The sequence below is a fragment of the Dermacentor silvarum genome, chromosome 1 (genome assembly GCF_013339745.2).
Source record: "Dermacentor silvarum isolate Dsil-2018 chromosome 1, BIME_Dsil_1.4, whole genome shotgun sequence".
NCBI classification, from domain to species: Eukaryota; Metazoa; Arthropoda; class Arachnida; order Ixodida; family Ixodidae; genus Dermacentor; species Dermacentor silvarum.
In genome coordinates, this window is record NC_051154.1 from 80,722,181 (window position 1) to 80,741,417 (window position 19,237).

The 19,237-nt window shown below is 49.8% G+C and overlaps 1 protein-coding gene across 2 annotated transcripts in view; it reads left to right on the top strand.

The window, feature by feature from the left end:
- The window catches only part of LOC119431562 (protein tiptop), a 404,427-nt gene extending 386,046 nt beyond the window's left edge, over nt 1-18,381 (top strand). For both annotated transcript variants that reach the window (XM_037699053.2, XM_037699045.2), the window contains exon 2: nt 12,144-18,381. In XM_037699053.2, the coding sequence (XP_037554981.1) occupies nt 12,144-15,025 (2,882 nt within the window). In that variant the 3' untranslated portion in view covers nt 15,026-18,381. The remainder of the gene's footprint in view (nt 1-12,143) is intronic.
- The last annotated feature ends 856 nt before the right edge of the window (nt 18,382-19,237 follow it).

The window sequence follows — 19,237 nt, forward strand, 5'->3', positions numbered from 1 at the left end:
AAGGCATACATATAAAATCAACGGAGATGCCAGGTTTGGACATCTAGCTGACTACGCGCCCCCAACGTCTGTAATTGTTCTGTAATTAAGAACCGAACAGCCCCACATCCCTCCTAAATATCCGGTGTTTGAACACTGTCACTTGCGCTAGTGTGTGTTGAAGCTGAGCGCTTTAGTTAACCTAGTAAATTTTACGCTCTCTAGAAAGTTCAGGGGCCACTCTAACAAGAAATATTCATCAATAATAGGTCCCACAGAAAATACGGGACGATGACTGCGTGCGCGCCTTCTCTTGTACACCACACGCGCTGACCTCGCGTGGATGCGAGACTATGCAAGTGGAATCAGGGTTCCGTATTTGAGTTCTCTCCCTCGCTGAAACGTAGACGGTGTCACTGCTCTGACATGTTCATGGCGGCTTATCCGTTGTGTCTGCGGCCGCAAGCTGTGGCGGATGGCTAAGCGCTTCGATGAGGCATGGGCTATTATACAATTCAGTAGTCATGTATAAGGGGGACGTCGTTTTTTTTTTTTTAAGTTCGTGGGTTAACATTGCATATTTGATACTTTAATCTACCCGTTTGTGCACTTTTCTCTCTGTCCCTCTCATGCGTGGTTGAAAAGTTAATTCTGGCGACGTCCGCACTTTTATTTGCATTACGGTGGCCTGAGCGTTTCCTATAACTGAGTGAAGCTTTGGCTTAAAGCCGTATAGTTGCGTTGTAAGCTGTGAGGGACGCTGTAGTAGAGGGATCCGGATTAATTCTGACCACCCGAGATTTATGACGTGCACCTTAATCGAGTAGTAGCAATAGTTTTGCATTCCGCCGCTCTGCGTGTACCGTGGACTAAAACATGATGCGCGAGTACAGAAGTTGTGATGAAACAAGCAAGCAACCCCCACCAAGCTCTTAGTTGCTTTCAAGTATCACAGAGCAGCCTTATGGAAATTAATAGAACAGGCTAACCAGTGAGAAAAGTGGAAACGGTATGAGAAAGAGGGCATGGAACGAATGAAATTTGCGTGGAGCCCGCCATGGTAATAAATGTATAGCCAGCAAGATCCATGGCGCATGCATAGGCAATAGTGCGCCTATAGACTGAGCGTGCGATGTTCTCGAAATTAAACTATATACTACATCTATTTGAACCCGTTGTTGCGATTAGTTGCTACTTGTTGCAGCACCCGCCGTGGTGCCGCATGCCGGCTTTGCAGGCACATGCGCTGCTGAGCTCGAGGTCGCGGGTTCGATCAAGGCGGCGGCGGCCACATTGGGATGTGGGAGAAATGCAAAAAGGCTCGTGTACCGTGCATTGGGTTCAAGAACCCCAGGCAGTCATAATGATTCTGGAGTCGCCCCCCCCCCCCCCCTTCCCCCCGCGGCGCACCTTACAACCAGTCGTGGTTCTGGCACGTAATATCTCCGTATTTATTTATTCTTTTTTTTTTTTTACTTGTTGCGGCGACAGCTTCCGAAACAAGACGCGGCCGCACACCTGTTGATCCAAGCTGGGTTTCGTAAACCGCGATTGTTGGCCCACAATGCCACTTTCGTTCTAACGCTTGCTGCAGCGACAACACTTAACACTCCGCCTCAATCGACCATGACATGGATAGCCTAGGTGGCTCTCGCGTTTTCGAACGGTCACTTTCAATGCCATACTTTAACTGTGGTCTTTCTCGGTGCCTACCACGAAGAAACTGCAGTGCAAGGGACTCACTTAGTCTACATTTATTTAGCCAAAGTAAACACAACAAATGTAACGTTTGATGATTACGTTGTATTCATAAAGCTAGCGAAAATATAAACCAGTAGGACAGAGGCAGGTGCACACAAGCTGTTCATTCGAAATGTATACAATAAACTCAGTGGGAAATACATACGTATGATGGGGTATGGGTGTGTGTTGTTGTTGTTGCCTCAAAACATCAGCTTCACTATCGCTGGATAGGTAAAATAAGACGTTTGTGCAAGGTAGACCGTTAGCAGGTGGAAGTAGAAAAAGCATCGCAATCGAAAGTACCAAAGCACTGGCCATGACAAGTACTTTTCAACACGCTAATTAACTTACGGACACTTACCTCCCACGTTGCTTGCAGCTAATGTCGTAGAGCAAAAGGTTGAAAACTCGTATAAAAATGTTACTAAATAGCAATCGAGAGTGTTCAGAATAAGCAGAGCAGCCGTAAGAAACGGTCATGCGCGCTCATCAGAGCGCCTACATTTAAATATTCCAGCACATGTAGCGAACGCCAGTGCGCTCAGGCGATGTTCACAATTGGCGTCGCTGCCATTTCTTGCACGCCGCCCTTCAACTACATTATTCTCTCCATCACTTACAGTGGCACAGGCGCACTGCAACACGGGTTTGGTCAGCGCGGCATGCTGGTGGAATTAGCGAGTAACTGACCGTGATTTGGGTGCCGTGCTTCTTTCGCCGTTTCAGACCGGCAGTTGGCGACCCACGTTTGACGTGCGCTTACTTAGTTGCACATGCATTGTCTCCGCTCCTTGTGTACGCGCTTTGTGGACGTCCCGCTTCACGAGACACCGGTCGGCATGTTTGTTACACCTTCGTTGTCATCGAATGTTTCGTAGTATTCAGAAACCATTAGTGGGAAACCATCAGGTTACGTATCTTTCAGGTAAACTTGTACGCGTGCGAACAAGGGAGCCACAGGCGTGCTCTCGCTCTCAAGTTCTGGCTTGTGCTTGAATGCGTTGATAGTTAACATTGATTTTTTCTTGACTACGTGGACTACTTTATCGTTGACGCGGCATTTGGTTCGAAATTTGTGGGCCTTCTGGCAGACGTGGGCGTTTTAAAACGAGACCGTTAACGCGCAGTACAGAGAATCTTGAAAGTGGGTTTGAATTCTGGCAGCACATGTACGATTGAACAGGATGAAAGAGAATAATCCTCGTTGTCTGATGTAATTTACTTGGATCAGTTGGCGTCTTACCTAAATACAAGAGAATAACCCTGCTGCGCAGAAGGATTGACACTAGAAAAGAGGAATTAACGTTTCTTGGCTATTACCACTCCAGGACGCATTTTGTGTTCCTCACGAAGACGCGTGCTCTCTGAAAAAAAAAATGCATTAAACTTATGGACAAAAAAAAATTATATTGTTCCTATAACGCGCGTCTTTGTTGCAGCAAGGAAAAACTGCGTTAATGTTCACTTACCTCTGGTCGGTGGCATCAAAAAAGCGCCCAAGTTGGTTACGCAGTCACGAAAATTCAAACGAATCGTTGCTAAGTCTTCATGTTTGGAAGCGGTGAAAATTTTGAATGCTTGTGCGTGTATGATTCATGTTATAAAATTCCGTTAAACGTATTCCGACAGACGCGTTAGCAAAAGGATATGTAAAAACAGCGTTATAGAGCCCTATATATCAACGACAAGGCCAGATTCAGGCGAATCCTGTGATTGCTTTCGCCAAGAAAAGCAAGAACGCATTCAGAATATCCGGTGACCGTCCACGACTTTCTTTTTTCATTACACCAGTGCTACGCGATGCAAAGTTGGCTCATATATATAGTGCGAGAAAAGAACGCGCTTTTATGAAAGTAGAAAATGAGCCAACGGTTCTTGGGACCGATTCATGAATCTTCTTTTGGACTGGCATGTTCTCAAGTTTTATCCCACAATGTCGGCTATCAACCATTCATATATGCTTAATGTAGAAACTTTGTACAGAGGGATCTTTTGTTTCGACCATATCGTGACCTGCTTATACGAAGAAATCGCATAGCGATTATACTCCACAGCGTCGACATCGCGTGGCGCACCTACTGAATGTCAGTCTATTTTGGTTTCTCCTCCGGCGGCTTACACCTCTCTTCGTTACGAAGTTTATCGCAAAGCTGCGCTGGGTGGTTGGTTTAGCGGCATGTTTTACTAGATTCGTGGGTTGCTTCTGTCATCCGCAGCCCACAAGATTATCGCCATCGTTTTTATTTAAATTAATATTTTCTGTTTTAAATAAGATGATTTTTCTCGACAATAGTGGGCGATGCGTACTCGCGTCAATGGTAGATGAAGGACAGCACATAGTTTATGCTTTAATACTTTTTAACTTGTATATTGCTTTGTCCGGACGGACGGGCATGCTTCGTAAGAAATTTGCGATAACACTTTCATCACGCAGCTTACAGCTCCAGTGGTTAAGCTCGTAGACTTTGACAGCATCTGCTTGAGTCTAGTTAATGACATTGTTTTCGAAAGTAAGCAAACACCCAATCTGATAACATTTATTGATTTGTTTTTCGCGAAGAGGACCCGAGTATGCTAAAATGCAGCTAACTACTTGACGTCACGCTAACGTCAGGGGCGCCGCGCACTGGACCCGAAATTCAATGGAAGTTTTGTATCTTGAATCAGCAGGATGCGCGAAAGACAACGGCCACCAGAGTGTACTTCAACATGTCGAACCAACTTAGCCCGCCCACACGCGTGCCGAGGTATAGTTTCGTCTTCCTCTAATACTCCACATTTCTGCGTCAAAGAAGCGCAGATGGAGGCTTCAAAGCACAGTCAACGTATATAGACAGACTTATCGCTCCGCTTTTGTGTCCCTTTAGTCGGCAACGTCTCGCACAACACCGTGGCTCTCAAAAGCCTGTAAGTGGCGGTGCTCGTCGCGGGAGGTAATGCAGCGAAGCTTGCGCTCTATGAGTCCAGAGTACTTCCCTGCGGCGTTCTTCGGAGGCGCTATAGACCTGAGCGCGGCTGGCTGTGTTCTGCCGTGGCGTTGTTCCCGTGTGCTGGCAGCAGCCGCGGCTGAGGGCCGGCGGTGGGCGCGAGGCTGCTTACCTGCCCTCGGGCCGCAGCTGCTCCTGGCAGCCCCGTTTCGAAGGCCGCGACGACCTTTCGAAGCATGAAACCGACATGAATGTGGGCTATGCATGCTGCTACTGCTTCTGCTGATACTCGGGGTCCCAGTATATATAGTCACGATTGCAGTTGCGTTTTGATTCGTTTCGCCTGCGCGAGAGTCCGCACGAGTCGCTGTTATACAAGATCGAAAGGCTGACCGTGTACATGGCGAGCATTGCCGCGTCTTCCACGAGCCTGTCGGCATCGTGGAACCTTTCCATTCTATAGGGCGTCAGTGTCCGTCAGCTTGCTTTTACGTCCGCTTCCTGTACGACCTCGAAAATTTCCCTAAAGTAAGGCAAGTCGGTACATTGCATGAGCCGTGTATCGTACCGAGCTAGATGCTTTGCAGAGTTAATTAGGCGTGACTTGCAGTTTGAATGACATTATTTTGATAACGATGTTTTCAAGTCAGTGCTCAGAGAATAAGTGTCACTGGTGTTCATTGCTATGCCTTACGCAGGACTTGAATTCATAAACTTTAAAAATAACGCCGGCGTTCATTTTTTTCAGAACTGTGACACAACTGCTGCTTTAAAAGCGACAGTGCAATAGACAGTCTCCAGTTGCAACCTAAGCCAAACTGTTGCAAGTTGACAAAACTAGTGATCTTACTTGTAGTGAGACGGTTCACACAGGCTCTCTAGTGAATGCGCATGAAGCGTAGAAGAAATGCGGTCCAATGATTCGCAGGTTGACGTCGTTTTTTGGATGAATTTTAGTCACGTGAAGGTTGTCGGCACCAGGGAACGCGACAGCGCTGGTTTCATTGGCTTGTGCAAGTGAGAATGCCCGAAAACGTCCTTAGTACCGAGCAAAACGCTTTTAGAGATTTCACCTCTTTAGCACTTCCTCAAAAATTCCCTCATAGATTGGTGTAGTCAAGTGTCTTACGTAAAATCGTCTGGTCAGGTAAAAGCACGTTGAACAAAAATATGATCCACTGACCACGTCAAAATAGACGTTCCAAGGTTTAGAGTTCCATGCGGAACACTTCTTCACAATGGGATCGGTTTCCCCACAGGGAACTTATATATTCTTGAGCGCGCGACGAAATGAACTTGCGTGGTTGTTGTTGAAATTTCCTGATAGGAAACATCGAAAGACGCTGGTCAGTAAACACCATCCAGGACGACGTTCGTTACCTTGCTGTTGAAGTCGTGAGTGCATCCTTCGTGTACGCCTAGTCTTTCCCAACACGGAGCGAGCGCATTGGTTATGTATAGCGAAGAAGCCCGCTTGCCACGTGAAATAGACCAAAAGACGTATCATACCCCGTTTTTCTGAATATTCGGTCGGCCGTAAATTGGGGGCGGGTGCTGACCGCGATTCGTGCGCAGCAGCGGATAGTAGAGACTCTTCATAGAGAGCCGCTAGCTCTTAACTATTATAAGTAGCGCATATATTCTGCAGACGTCTCTGTATCGCGCCTTGAGGATCTTCCACTTTTTTAGTACGTCGAGGTGTTACCCGAGCGGCGTTCATCGTTCTACTGCTGTTTACAGGAATCTTCGAATTAGTGCACCTCATAGTACCTTAGCGTGCACTCGCGACGCTGCTAGTCAACCGAGTTAGGTTAGAGACATGCTCGAACGCAATAGACATGGAAGAAGGTCATCGAGAGAGACTTGCAGCGATATGACTTCCCCAGGTGTTCGAGTCGCTGGAAAGCGTAGAAGCTTAGACACGTAGCCGCTTCCAGACAACGTAGGACAACGACACAGTGAAAGCAACCACGAAAGCAACCTATCAGTAAGATTTACCCTGGAATCGCTAAATCATACCGATCACGGCGAGCACCCTTAGCGGAAAAAAGGAAATGTCAACAAGTTCGGTTAGTCGCATGCTGAAGCATGAAGTTTCCCTGCGAAGCCGTATTCAAACATGAAAAAAAAAAAAAAAAGTTTCGTACGGGAGATCTAAGCGTTGCAAGGCTGTAGTTTGCTCAGTGATCCTATCTGCGCCCATTGCGTGCATAGTCATTTGAAGTAGGAAGGAACCCGCACGATTCGAACGTACAGTTGAATTTAGGGCGTTTTCTCACTGCTTGATTTCTCTCACGCTCTTGGCCAGCAGGATTTGCAAAACTTGCGAATGAAGTCGGGCGAATGAAGTCCAGTGCTGTACTGTATCACCGTGGTCTGAGAAGTGGAGCGTCCGATAAGAGGTTTTTGGGTTATTTTATTTGTAGAGAGGCACTTGTCTGCAATAGGTAAACATGTTAACCACATTTCCGTTTATTATTGTTATTATTATTATTATTATTATTATTATTATTATTATTATTATTATTATTATTATTATTATTATTAAAACATCTTCCGTGAACTTGGTCTGCCTAATTTTCATTCTTTGCTCGTTGAAACAGTTGTCATAAAACACTTTTGGACTTCCGCTTTCAAACAAAAAAATACCTCCACAAGGGAACTTCGTAAACACGTCCGCTATATGGTTACTCGTTCATCCACAAAGTATGGTGCGGCCAGACGCTGTGCATATGTGCCGGATATTTTTAACAAGTTACCAAATGAAATTTTTAACGCTACTTCAAAAAGCATGCTGAAAGAACTATTGAAGGAGTCATGGTGAAACTAACTTCCACAACGCTTTGTCATCATAATTTTCACGGCTTCAACTTCTGTTTCACGTAGAATAACCAAACGTTTATCTTATTTTTTTTTCTGGTCATTTTTTTTTTCTTTGTCTTTCTGTCTCATCAACATCTTTTTATTTACCGTTTGTATTATGTTCATGGCACGGTCCTACAAGCCAATTGAGGCTTAGACCGGCCTGTTTGTGTTGCTCTGTATTTTTTTGGTGAATAAACATTATTATTATTATTATTATTATTATTATTATTATTATTATTATTATTATTATTATTATTATTATTATTATTATTTTCTATGAGAAGACAACTTTTTGCAAGACACTTGGTTGCGTTCAGTGCTCTCGGCTATATACGGTGGCAGCGTTTCTCCTTTCTGAGGGCCCTGCATTATGACACAGGCGGCGTTGAGTATATTTTCATAATGTCGCTTTTAACCTTGTATTCAACCAAATAAACAAATAAAATTTCAAGGACAATGGCACAGGTTTCATGGAATTCTCAAGGGAATGAATGTAATGCACTTGCAAGAGAAATAAGTTGAACACGACACTGAAGGAAGGAAACGAAAAGCTTTATTTAAGATTCTGATAGCATAACACTACCGATCACATGCACGATAGTAGCTCTACCATTATCAACGAGTATACTGTACTGAGTCGACGGGAGAGGTGTCGCCTCAACGCAAATTTTGTGCTCAGTCAAGTTTTGTGTGAGCTCAAAGCGCACGATTATAATATGTCCACCCGAAGAGAGAACGACATAAAATTGAAAAAAAAAAAAAAAAGTATGCGCGCGCGCGTGTGTGTGTGTGTGTGTGGGGGGGGGGGGGGGGGTTAAGGTATGGAGGTTAACCAGGCGGTACCTGGTTGTGCTGTGCGTGCGCTTCACGCTGTAAGTTCTTAAAGCTAAGACACTGAGAATTATTTGCAACTTTCGCCATGACCCGGTGGCTATGAGGTTTTGTTGCTTAGACCACAGCTGCAGGTTCCATGCCACTGCAGCCTTATCGCTTCACGAGCGGAATGCAAAAACGCCTGTATACTGAAATTGTATGCCTGTATACTGTTCATATTGAAATGGATAATTCCGGAAGCTGCCCTTCTATAACCCAAATGTAGCAATCGGGCGTTAAAACTGCGCAGCTTTCGCGCTGTTTAACAAGGAGACAGTCGAAAACAACTTGGTTTCCTCTGTTCACAGTCCATTTTTTTTTTGTCTCATGGACGGTTTCTGCATACTGCGACTCTGCTATAAGCTTTCTTGGGGTTCGTCAAGATGTAGTGGGATCGTGGTAGTTCCGGCGAAGGGTCTAGATGTCTAGATGATAGCTATCGTCTTCGGATACAACTACGTCGTCGCCTGTTGCCCAACTCAACTTGTCATCATATTCGGCAGTACAATAAAGCTTTATTCATTCATTTTCCCGCGTGACACTAGATCGTAGCACTAGATCTCGCAACTTCTCGGAACCTGCGTGTTGCTCACACGTGATACTCATGGAGACCGCAGAACGTTTACTTTCCTCGCGATTCCTATGCGTAACTTTCTCAGCAAGTGCGTGTTAGCAGTAACGGCGAAGATGTTAAGATGTACGCATTGGTCGCCGGAGACACATAACCGTAAGAGAGCTCGATGGACGGCCATTTATTAGCTCCTCTGCGACCGCGTTTAGCCGAAGAAAAGAAGTGCTGTTGTGGTACTAAATCGTATATCTTAGTGAACGTGGTAAAGACACATAAAAGGCGTTGAACAGGTGTCCGACTCACAGTATCCGTTGCCTTTAAATCATTTCGCTTCATTTTACTTGCACTTACGTTACCACAGCCGTCGACTACTGATGCATACATGAGATACTTCGTCGGCAAAACATCTGACTGCTGGGGCTTAATATGCATCGTTTCACAAGGCCGCATGATGCACACAGATCTGAGCCTGCACGAGCTCTCGTGAGAGCAATTTTCGAACAGTTTAGAGCAAGAGAATGAGAGACGAAAGGCAGAGAGGTTAAACAGAGTTAACTCGCCACTCCGGAAGGGGAAAGGGTGAAAAATATGAGAAACATTCGGTTCAGAATTCGAAACAATTAAGAAAAATTCGAAAAGTTTAGTGTAGTCATGGATTCCATATGGAAAACGTCATTATCTTTCTAAAGTCCGTCACGAGATGCAGTGGGAAGCTAAAAGAATAAATCAAAATGAAATGTCATTAGATGTCCTCAGGCGAACATGGCAGCTAGCTAAACAGTTCGCTCCATTGCTCATTAGAGAGAGAGAGAGAGAGAGAGAGAGAGAAATAAAAAAGAGGAAAGGCAGGGAGGTTAACCAGACGCACGTCCGGTTTACTACCCTGCACTGGGGGAAGGGGGTATAGGGATGAAAAGGGAGAGAGAGGAAATAGAGCACAGTTTCGCGCACATTTGAAACTTCGCACGAAGTCTACAGACGGTCGCCAAGACCTGTCGATTTGAGGTAGTGCAACAAGGCTTTCGTGGCTTTCTGTGCCATCGACGCATACGGCCATGACCTTATGATCTTCATTTCCGAAAATGGTCGAGAGTCCAGTCAGTTCAATGCTGTCCGGAGAGCTTCACGCTCGACGTCGAACTGGGGACAGAGACATAAGACGTGTTCAATTGTTTCTCTGGTTCCACAAGAGTCGCACATGGGCGTATCCCCCATTCCAATGCGGAACGAGTAGGTCTTTGTAAATGCCACTCATGAAGTGTTCATTAAAGACTGGGGAAGAAATTTAACCCAATTATTCTAACGCACAGGCCAGTCGACTTTTTAACGTGTTTTCTGGATCATAAGTTCGTGTATGTAGGCTCCTGCTCCACACTCTAAACCTGCTGCCTGATGCCTGGCGCACTGCCAGCATCGGCAAGAATTCACTGGCGTTGGAGGTTTAGCGATGCGGTAACGGATCATCCGTTTCCTATGATCTCGGAAACTACACAACTAACAAACCAGCCTGCTTATTCACAAAGTGGTATATTTTAGAATTCGCAAGCACAGACACGGCCTAGTCGTAATAGCGAGCATGCTCTAAAATGCCGGTGGTCGGCAACAGACGAGTCTTATACGAACGAAAAGCTTTGTGGACGAACCTCGGGGTGACGATGGCCAACGCTCTTCGTCCGTGAATTAAGTTTCGTGATTGGCCAGCGTTCATACTCTATCCGATCACCATAAACAAGACACCGCGTAATGACGCACATGTCTTACCCAGTAAACTTTTTGTGAATAAGGATTCGGGTGCCTAGCCAAAGATTTTCTCTTTTGTGTTCTAGGCCTTCACAACAAATTGATGTGTTGGTCTCGTTTCTTTTTTCTTCTATAGGTCCGCCAAATTCGCTTCGCTTAATCTTTGCCGTTTTCGTCAGTGCTCGACCAATGCTCATTGCTCACTGTCGTGAACTGCAGTGACCGTCGTGCAGCACTTGTGGAGGTTCGTTCCGTGCACTGTGGTTTTGCGATAGCTTTAATCGGCACTGCAAACAGTTGGCGTAAGTTGTAAGCAGGCGCTGTGGAAGGGCGATGTTGGTATTTTAGATAGGTGGGGACTAGAAAACGGACCGTGTAACATATCCAGCGTAAGCCGGACAATAATTGGTCGCAATTTCACTAGCTCCGCCTATAGTCTCCAGCTTGACTGCGGGGCTAGACGCGTCATCGGCGCGTGTGGCATACATCATGCGTGTCCTCGCGAGGCGCAAAACGGTCGACGGCGGAGCAGGTACGCTCAGCGGTGAACAACAGCCACGCTCGCTCGCAGCCAACAGCAGCACCTGGCTTCCGCAAGCGCGGGCCATCTATCATGGCAGCCTCTGCGTCGGTTGATACTTGACGGAGACAGGAGCGAAGAACGACGCCAGCGCGCGCCTGCTCGTCGCGCTGGCGGGAGACAGTTTTGATTCTTTTTCCGAGTGTGCGGAGAGATCTAAGTACGGCTTACAGTTGGCGTCGACTGGAAAGCACAAGGTGACTCCGCGGTGTTTTTCCTTCACTGTCGGCGGTATAGCAGTTGTTAAGCACCATGAGTAACCTTCCGCCTCGCGATAAGTGAGCACGGTGACCCTCTGTGCTTACAAAGATAAAATGAAAAAAGGAAGGCTGGAGCGATTCCGTTTTACTCTCTGATGCCGATCGTCAAAAATGATGTGCAAAGGGGGCCAAACAAAGAGGAGCGCTAGTTATTACGGCACCATTCGAGTGCGCCAAAATTTTACTCAGATCTTGATATCCTGGTGCCTCTGCAAGGACAAAAAAGAAAAAAAAACAATTTCTGGAGTATCTGGTCGAAAACGTGGCACGCGGAAATATTCTAGTCGCCCTTGCTGCTGCAACAACTTCTCACGATCCATCTAGTAAAAGTAAGAGCGGGCTCTTGACACGCGAGTAGTGTTTCATTTGTCTTATACTGTGAACTTAAGCAGTCTTCGAGGTAGCCGTATTGAAGCAAGAATGAATGGATCGTGCCATTTGCGTCTACGTTTCATGGCAGCTATTCTTTCCTTCCATTATTGTTCCTACCCCTTATCTTTTCCTTACCTACTGTCGCGTACTTTCGATCTGCTCACTCATGCGAACGTTGCCCAGTCCCCCATTATCTGACCCTGTTTTTTCTTTCCTTTTTTAACCATTCGCAGGGGAGGAAGGCGAGGCGAAGGCGGACGCTCCTGCCGACGAGGCCAAGGAGGACGGCTCGGTGACAAGCGACACGCGAAGCACGTCGCCACCGGTGCTGGCCGAGACGCCTCCTGCCGAGCCGCGGTGTTCACCGGTGGACAGCGAGCGTGCTTCGGCGGCGACGCCCAAAGCTCCCTCCTCGCCAATGCAAGATGAAGATGTGGCCGCCGAGCCGGCGGCACTCAAAGAGGAGCCGGATGACCGAGAGATACTGCCGCGCAAGACCAGCACCCCTGCGCGCGATGAGGCGCCCCCGGTCCTTGCGCCCATGGTCGTCGTCAAGAAGGAGGAAGAAGAGGAAGAAGGGGATGACATCAACGAAGAGGCCACCGGCGAAGAGGACGCCCCGCTGGACTTTAGCCTCAAGAAGCCATCGGGAAGCGACGTGGCGGAGTCCGGGGATGAAGACATGCCGGTCGCGGAAGGCCCCTCAGCTAACGGGGCCACCGATTCGCCACTGGACTTGTCGGTGTCACGACGTAGAGCGCGAACGGTAGCGCACGAGCACAAGCCTGCAAAACTGGGCCGGCTAGACCCGACCCCCGGAGGGCCCTGGCTTGGGGCTCGAATGCCGTCAGCTCCGGCGCCAGTGAGCATGGGCGCCAGGGCTATTGGCTCTGAGCCACATCACCAGCATCACTCTTGGAACGGCAAGGTTAAGCGAGAACGAAGCACCTCGTCCGAATTAGGTCATGCAACAGGCTCTGCGATGAAAATAGCCTTTCCTGAAAAGACATCTGCCAAGGGAGATGCGTTCCGACCAGCCTCGAACAGGCAGAACCCGTGGCAAAGTCAGTGGATCAGTCGGAGCGGTGAGCAGACCAAGGATGTGTTTACGTGTGTCTGGTGCAAGGAATCGTTTCAGTCACTGGCAGACATGACGCTGCACATGAAGCAATCTCCACGCTGCGGCATGGCTGGGATGCATGCAGCTGCACCGCCACCGCCGCCCGTATCAGCAGGCCATACTACTCCTCCCCCGCCAAAGCTTACGGCCACACCTCCAGGTGCCTCTGGCGCAACCACGAAAGACGGCGTGCCCCTGCCTCGAAAGCTGGTTCGTGGCCAAGACGTCTGGCTGGGAAAAGGCGCTGAACAGACAAGGCAGATCCTCAAGTGCATGTGGTGCGGACAGTCGTTCAAGTCGCTTGCCGACATGACAACGCACATGAGGGTCACGCAGCACTACACAAATATAATCAGCCAGGAGCAGATAATTTCATGGCGGACGCCGGAGGACAAGCTCGCTAATCAGTCGCAAGTCAACGCGGTACTCACGTGTAAGGTCTGCGACCAGGCGTTTGGCTCGTTGAAAGAACTCAGCTACCACATGGTTAAGAACTCTCACTACAAGGAACATATTCTTCGCTCCATTACTGAAGGTGGTGGGCGGCGCCGACAGACGCGTGAGCGGCGCAAGAAGTCGCTGCCTGTTCGCAAGCTGCTCGAACTAGAACGTATGGAGATGACGGCACGTACTGGAGCACCGAGCAACCAGACGTCGCCAAGTCCGCTTGGTGCTGCTGAGTCCGATGGCAAGATTGCCTGCGAAGAGTGCGCCGAGAAAGTGGACGCCAAAGACTTTGTCCAGCACATCAAAAGCTGCAGCCGCTCGCAGCAGTTGCTCAAGACCGCGTTGCAACAGCAGGCTCGACCCGAGCCCTGCTCTTCCAACGAGTCGCGCAAAAGCGCCGAGGACGATACGCCTCCGCCTCCACCGCCGCCGCTGGAGTCGCCGCGTCCGCAGTCTGCCGAGCCCGATCGCGCGGCCTCCGCCGAGTCGGAGAAGAGGCCCAATTCCACGTCATCGTCTTCAACGTCGGTCCTCAACGCCATCGAAAGACTCATCGAGAAGAGTTTCGACAGTAAAGGCAAGCGCGGAGGGCCTACGTCGGCTGGGATACTGCAGCGACTCGGCATCGACGAGGAAGTCTACCCTCCATGGCACCCAGCGGGCTCACCTCGCTACGGTGCCATCAAGTCGGCTGGCCACTCGCCACGGCTGACGGGAGGCCTCGCGTCGCCGTGCCCCTCCGAAGAGACGCCGGCCAACCATGCTTCGCCCCGCAGCGGCGTGTCTTCGCCTGACAAGGACGCGGAGCCGCCCGTGCTCGACCCGGAGCGCCTCAGCCAACCTCGGTCGCCCGCGGAGTCCGTGTCGACGAGAGCCAGCTCGCCGGGCGCAGACGACCTGGTGATCGCGGACGGGTTGCCTTCCCGGCGGTCGTCTGAGCGCGGCGGGCCGGACACGGACGATCTGTCGTCGTCCTCGTCTTGCGACACGCCGCTGGCCGAGATGAAGACGGCATCTCCCAAGGCCAAGCAGAACCCGCGAGCCGCGAGTTCGTCGCGCTCCAGGCGCGGCCAGCACAACGGCGAAGGCGACGCGGTCTCGGACCATCCGCTCAAGGAGCTGCAGAAACTGCTGGACAAGACGGACGCGCACCTGTCGCGCGCCAACGCGCCGCAGGCGGCGAGCCCTGGCTCTATCCTGGCTTTCAGCTGGGCCTGCAACGACGCAGCCACCTCGGACTCGCTCATGAAGTGCGCCTTCTGCGACACGCACTTCGTGTCCAAGGGCGCCTACCGGCACCACCTCTCCAAGATGCACTTCATCAAGGACGGCTCGGCGGCAGCGCCGGGTGATTCGCCCACCTGGAAGACCAAGGAGCCGGCGCCCAAGGAGGCGTCGCAGGGCGCCGGCGGCAGCCACGGGCCGGCTGGCTCGCCAGCTGCCTCGCCGCCGGCCAGCTCGCCAGCGGCTCCTGCCGACGAGAGCCCGCACTCTAAGTTTCTCAAGTACACGGAACTGGCCAAGCAGTTGTCCAGTAAGTACGTGTGACCCCCAGGGACTCGGCCGGACAGTTGTGTGGCTCGCCAAGCTGGGACGCGGAGCAATCTTTCCATGTGATTCTCATTCTTTCGACACCTCGTTCTTCGAACCCCGTTTGTGATGATGACAGTCTGTGGACTCAAGACTCTTTGAGTGAACTTGTGTGAGCATGGCCAGCCTATGCCCAACTACGCCGCCTCCGGCGATCGGGTCTTCACTTAAAGATCTGGGCGACCGTTACTTAACTGACCTTAATGCGGCTGCCCGCAACCAAGTGTTCAGGCTGGGGGACGTTAGTCGCCTGGCAATCCACAGAGTGGCAATGCTCAAGCAAAAGAGAATTCCACGCGCCGGTAGCAGTCACGAGGTGGCGGCTGGAAGGCATTGGCTGGCTACCTTAATGTGCGCGCCAGAACCAACATTCCTTAATTTATGAACGTGCCGTGATGTGTACGCCCTCTTGTCTTCTTTCCGTCTGTCTTTCTTTTTTCTTTTTTGGAGCTCACTCTTGTCATTGATTACATATCGATGGGAAGTTGAAAAATTTCAGTGTTTGCAATAAGGCATTTGACGCACGGGCGATAGAGTTGAAAGGCTGCGCTGGTTCTTTCCCCAAACACCGCGTCCTGTCCGTGTGTTCGGAAAAGAGTCGTAGGAGGACGGGACAGCGGTAGCTCAGAGGTTGTTCTCTATGTTGCGTGTTTTCTCCGGTGTTTCACAGGAGTAGTAACCGCAAGAAACGTTTCTGCAACTATTCCGAGTGACAGCCCTTGTTTGTGACCACATACCTGCTGCAGTGCACCTCGGTGTTCCATATCAAACCTTGTGATGCTGTGTTTGTTTCTTCAGTTCTTCAAAAGAACAGCGCGAGGTAGCGATGAGTCGATGTTGTAGTGCTTGCGCGGGTTACCGTGCTGGGAAATGCCTTTATACGTGTATATAGAAACGACCTTCTCTCTTTTTTTCCCCTTTGTTTTTTCTTCGTGGGGTCTCAAGTCCTACATGCATATATTGTACTATAGTTGAGTGTGATTACCAAGAATGAACTACGCATGGATCGTCGGTTTCAGGCAGTTGCTTTTATCCTCATGCACGCTGATGCTCACGTTTGTATTGAAAACGCAAAGCGTTTGCGAATATCTTCATTAGGACGGCTTCAGTTGGTTGCTCACAGATGGCAAAAGCCGGCCCTCTGCGACTGGTTGCTGTTCCACGGCCGTCTGAACAACCAAAGATGCGCGCGTCGAGATAGGCCTGTGCGCAGTCTGAACACATTATCACTCGGCAAGACCGCGAGATTCTTGGCCGCCCAGCTCGCGCCACAAGGGCGGCCTGTTCTCTTCTTGCAGCTCTTTCTGTTCGTCTTTCACTGTCGCCAGGTCGCCGCTAAAGTTCGCCACACGCCAGTAGGGGCCGTCGCTGCAGAGGATCAGCGAGCCTGCTTTGTTGCCTGTTTCGCCGCGTGCGGGTCATTCACGGGGGGCGCGAACAAGCAAAAAAGACACAGCCGTTTTCTTCGCTGGGTGCGCCGCGCCTAAGCACTGGCCCGATTGCTCTGCGGGGACCGCGGCGCGAGGTGCGCGCACAGAAGGCCGTCATCTAGGCCCTGCCAGAAAACACACACACAGGAAAAAGGGAATAAGGGCCGAGATCGTAATTTGAAAACTGCAATGCGGCACGCGAGCAGCCGAGCCGGCGAGATTGAAACGACGCAATAACCGGTGAGAGCTGTTGTCGCGTGCGAGATTCCGGGAATGGTGCTGCGCAGCCATGTATTTTCACTTGAGGTGTCAGTTTTGGTAGGTGAAAACTCGTCCAGGAGACCGCGGCCGAGCTGCCTGTTGGCAGGCGGCATCTTTTCTATTATGTATCCGGCACGTAGATTTGCGCACAGACCTGGCGCGAGTTGCCGCAAGCGGCAAGAGACCCTCCCCCGCCTCGCCAGATACGTTTACGCGGATAATAAGGAAATTTCGTCGCTGGGGCTTGCTGCCAGAGCCGCATTCTGCGCGCTCTTGGTGCGCGCGCATTAGCACGGCCGCTATTCCCGAGTTTCTTTGTGACAACTTCGGAGGAGGCGCGCCGCCACCTTTGTTGGCGGGGGCCGCGTAATTTATAGAAGTACTTGTCTGACGCCCTCTTCGCGCTGGTCGCAATCGTGTTCTCTCTGCGGTGCGACTCGGCGGACCGTGGCGCGCCACTTCGGGGAGGCACTAAACGCGCCCCGCTGGTGCCCCGGAATGAGCCCTTTAGCTGCGCGCCGAAATGATGTTGCATATCACGCCGATGACGCTGCGTGGCGCGGAGGAATCCCCCATCCCTGGAAGTGGCGTGCGCATCGGTCGCGGCTGCCACGTCGTAATACTTGGCCGCGGCCCTGCCTCGGGCTCGGCTCTCGGCGGTCGTCCGAGCGCCGCCCCGTGATTTCTGTAAAGAGGACATAAAAAAAAAAAAAAAGTGCTAAGCTGGCGAAAGTTGTTGTAGCCTGTATCTCGTTATATAAAGGAACCTGCGCACTCGTCTCCTTGCAATCAGGCACGCCTGCCTCCCGCGATTCCCTGACATCTCGCAACCTGCGCCCCCGTATGTCTATCTAGCATGTCGATCTCTTTCTCACAAACACACACACACGCTCTCACACCTCTCTCTATCTCTCCCCGCCCCCCCCCCCTCCCCCGGCCGCCTTCCCTTTCCCTGTTCTCGCGATTCTTGCGGCGCTTCGGGGTTTCAACCCCGAAAGCCCACGCGGGCAAGCGCGCCTCATCTTCCATCGGTGCGCGCTGGCGACGGCCCACGTCTCAATCAATCCCGGTAGAAGTGTGGACAAAAAGCTGTCGTCGTTCCGTTTTCTGTCTCGCAGCATTTAAATTTTTTTTTCTTATTTAATTTGCTTGGTTCTCTCGAGACCGTTGCGTTTTGCCGCATGTCCGGGGTCCCTTTTGGCACAGCTGCTGTGCGTGTGAGTGGCTTTTCAGTGTGTCTGCGCGTGTGACTGTGTCCCGGCGAGCGTCGCTCTCCCTCGCGGCTGCTCGCGGGGGTGGCGGTGCGAAACAAAACAAACAAACAAACAAAAAAAGAAGCACGAGGGCGGGAAGGGAAGGAGCACCGTACGACGACCTGTGTGGCCACTTGTCCCGGGAAAAAGTGACAAAAGAAAAAAAAAAAATAAGGGAGAAAAAAAAAATAACACGCGGTTTTGTTTGTTGTGGTTCCCAGGAGAACACATTTGTTTCTGTTTTTGAGTTGGCAAGTGCTTCCACTTTTCCCGCATTGTACATACGACCATTGAGACGAAAAACTTGAAATTGTATATGTCTATATTCCTATTATTTATTACTAATAAACTCTATATCGCGACTGCGGAATTGTGTTGTCTCTGTGTCATCCTTGTTCAACTGACATTCCGATCAGCAGCTCCGGTGCTTCCACGTTGGACGTCCTTAAGCAGCCAACGCAAAGACAGTCCTCTGAGACCATGTACAGTACACTATTGGTTAGTAGATTGTGCGTCCTTCTTAGAGAGAGAGAGAAAAAAAAAAGCCTAGGCATTTGGGGACACACTTTTAGGGATGGACAGCCTGGAGAAATGGGTGGCAAGTTCCCCAGACTGTCCATGTACAAAAGCGGGACTTGCTTACTTGAGAGCTGAGTTAGCACCGGGCCGTATTTACACTGTTAAAAAGGAATGTGAAAAAAAAGGGGGGAAAAACTAAATGTCTGTTTTTATTACAAAAATGTTTTCACTTGCAGAAGCAGAATATTTAACTTCAGAAAATGAATCTGTTTATGGTCAGACAGCAATTTTCTTGATTATAACAGAATTGGTCCCTGTACGGTAAAGTGGAAAATTTGTCATCAATACTGTGAGCGAAATGAGATTTGTTGATCTCTTTGCTATCCTCAGTTAACATTTATATATAGCTTCACCAGCCACGCAAGTATACGCTGATAGATCTCGTATGCGCGAGCCAGTTGGTCTTAGTCTCTGAATGAGCTGCAGCTGCAATCAAGGTGAGTGATGCCGCTCAGAGCATGGCTGTATAAACTCGTAAGTCGGTACTTGGACGTATCGTGTATTGTCGCCAGATGTCCTGTCAGTGGTCGCATCTCATATGTTCTATGTGGTGTGCTTATCTGCACAGCTATGGTCTGTTAGAACCGCACACCAGCATTTCACTCTTTCGTACGACATAAAATCTGCAGTTAAGAAGGCAGTAAATG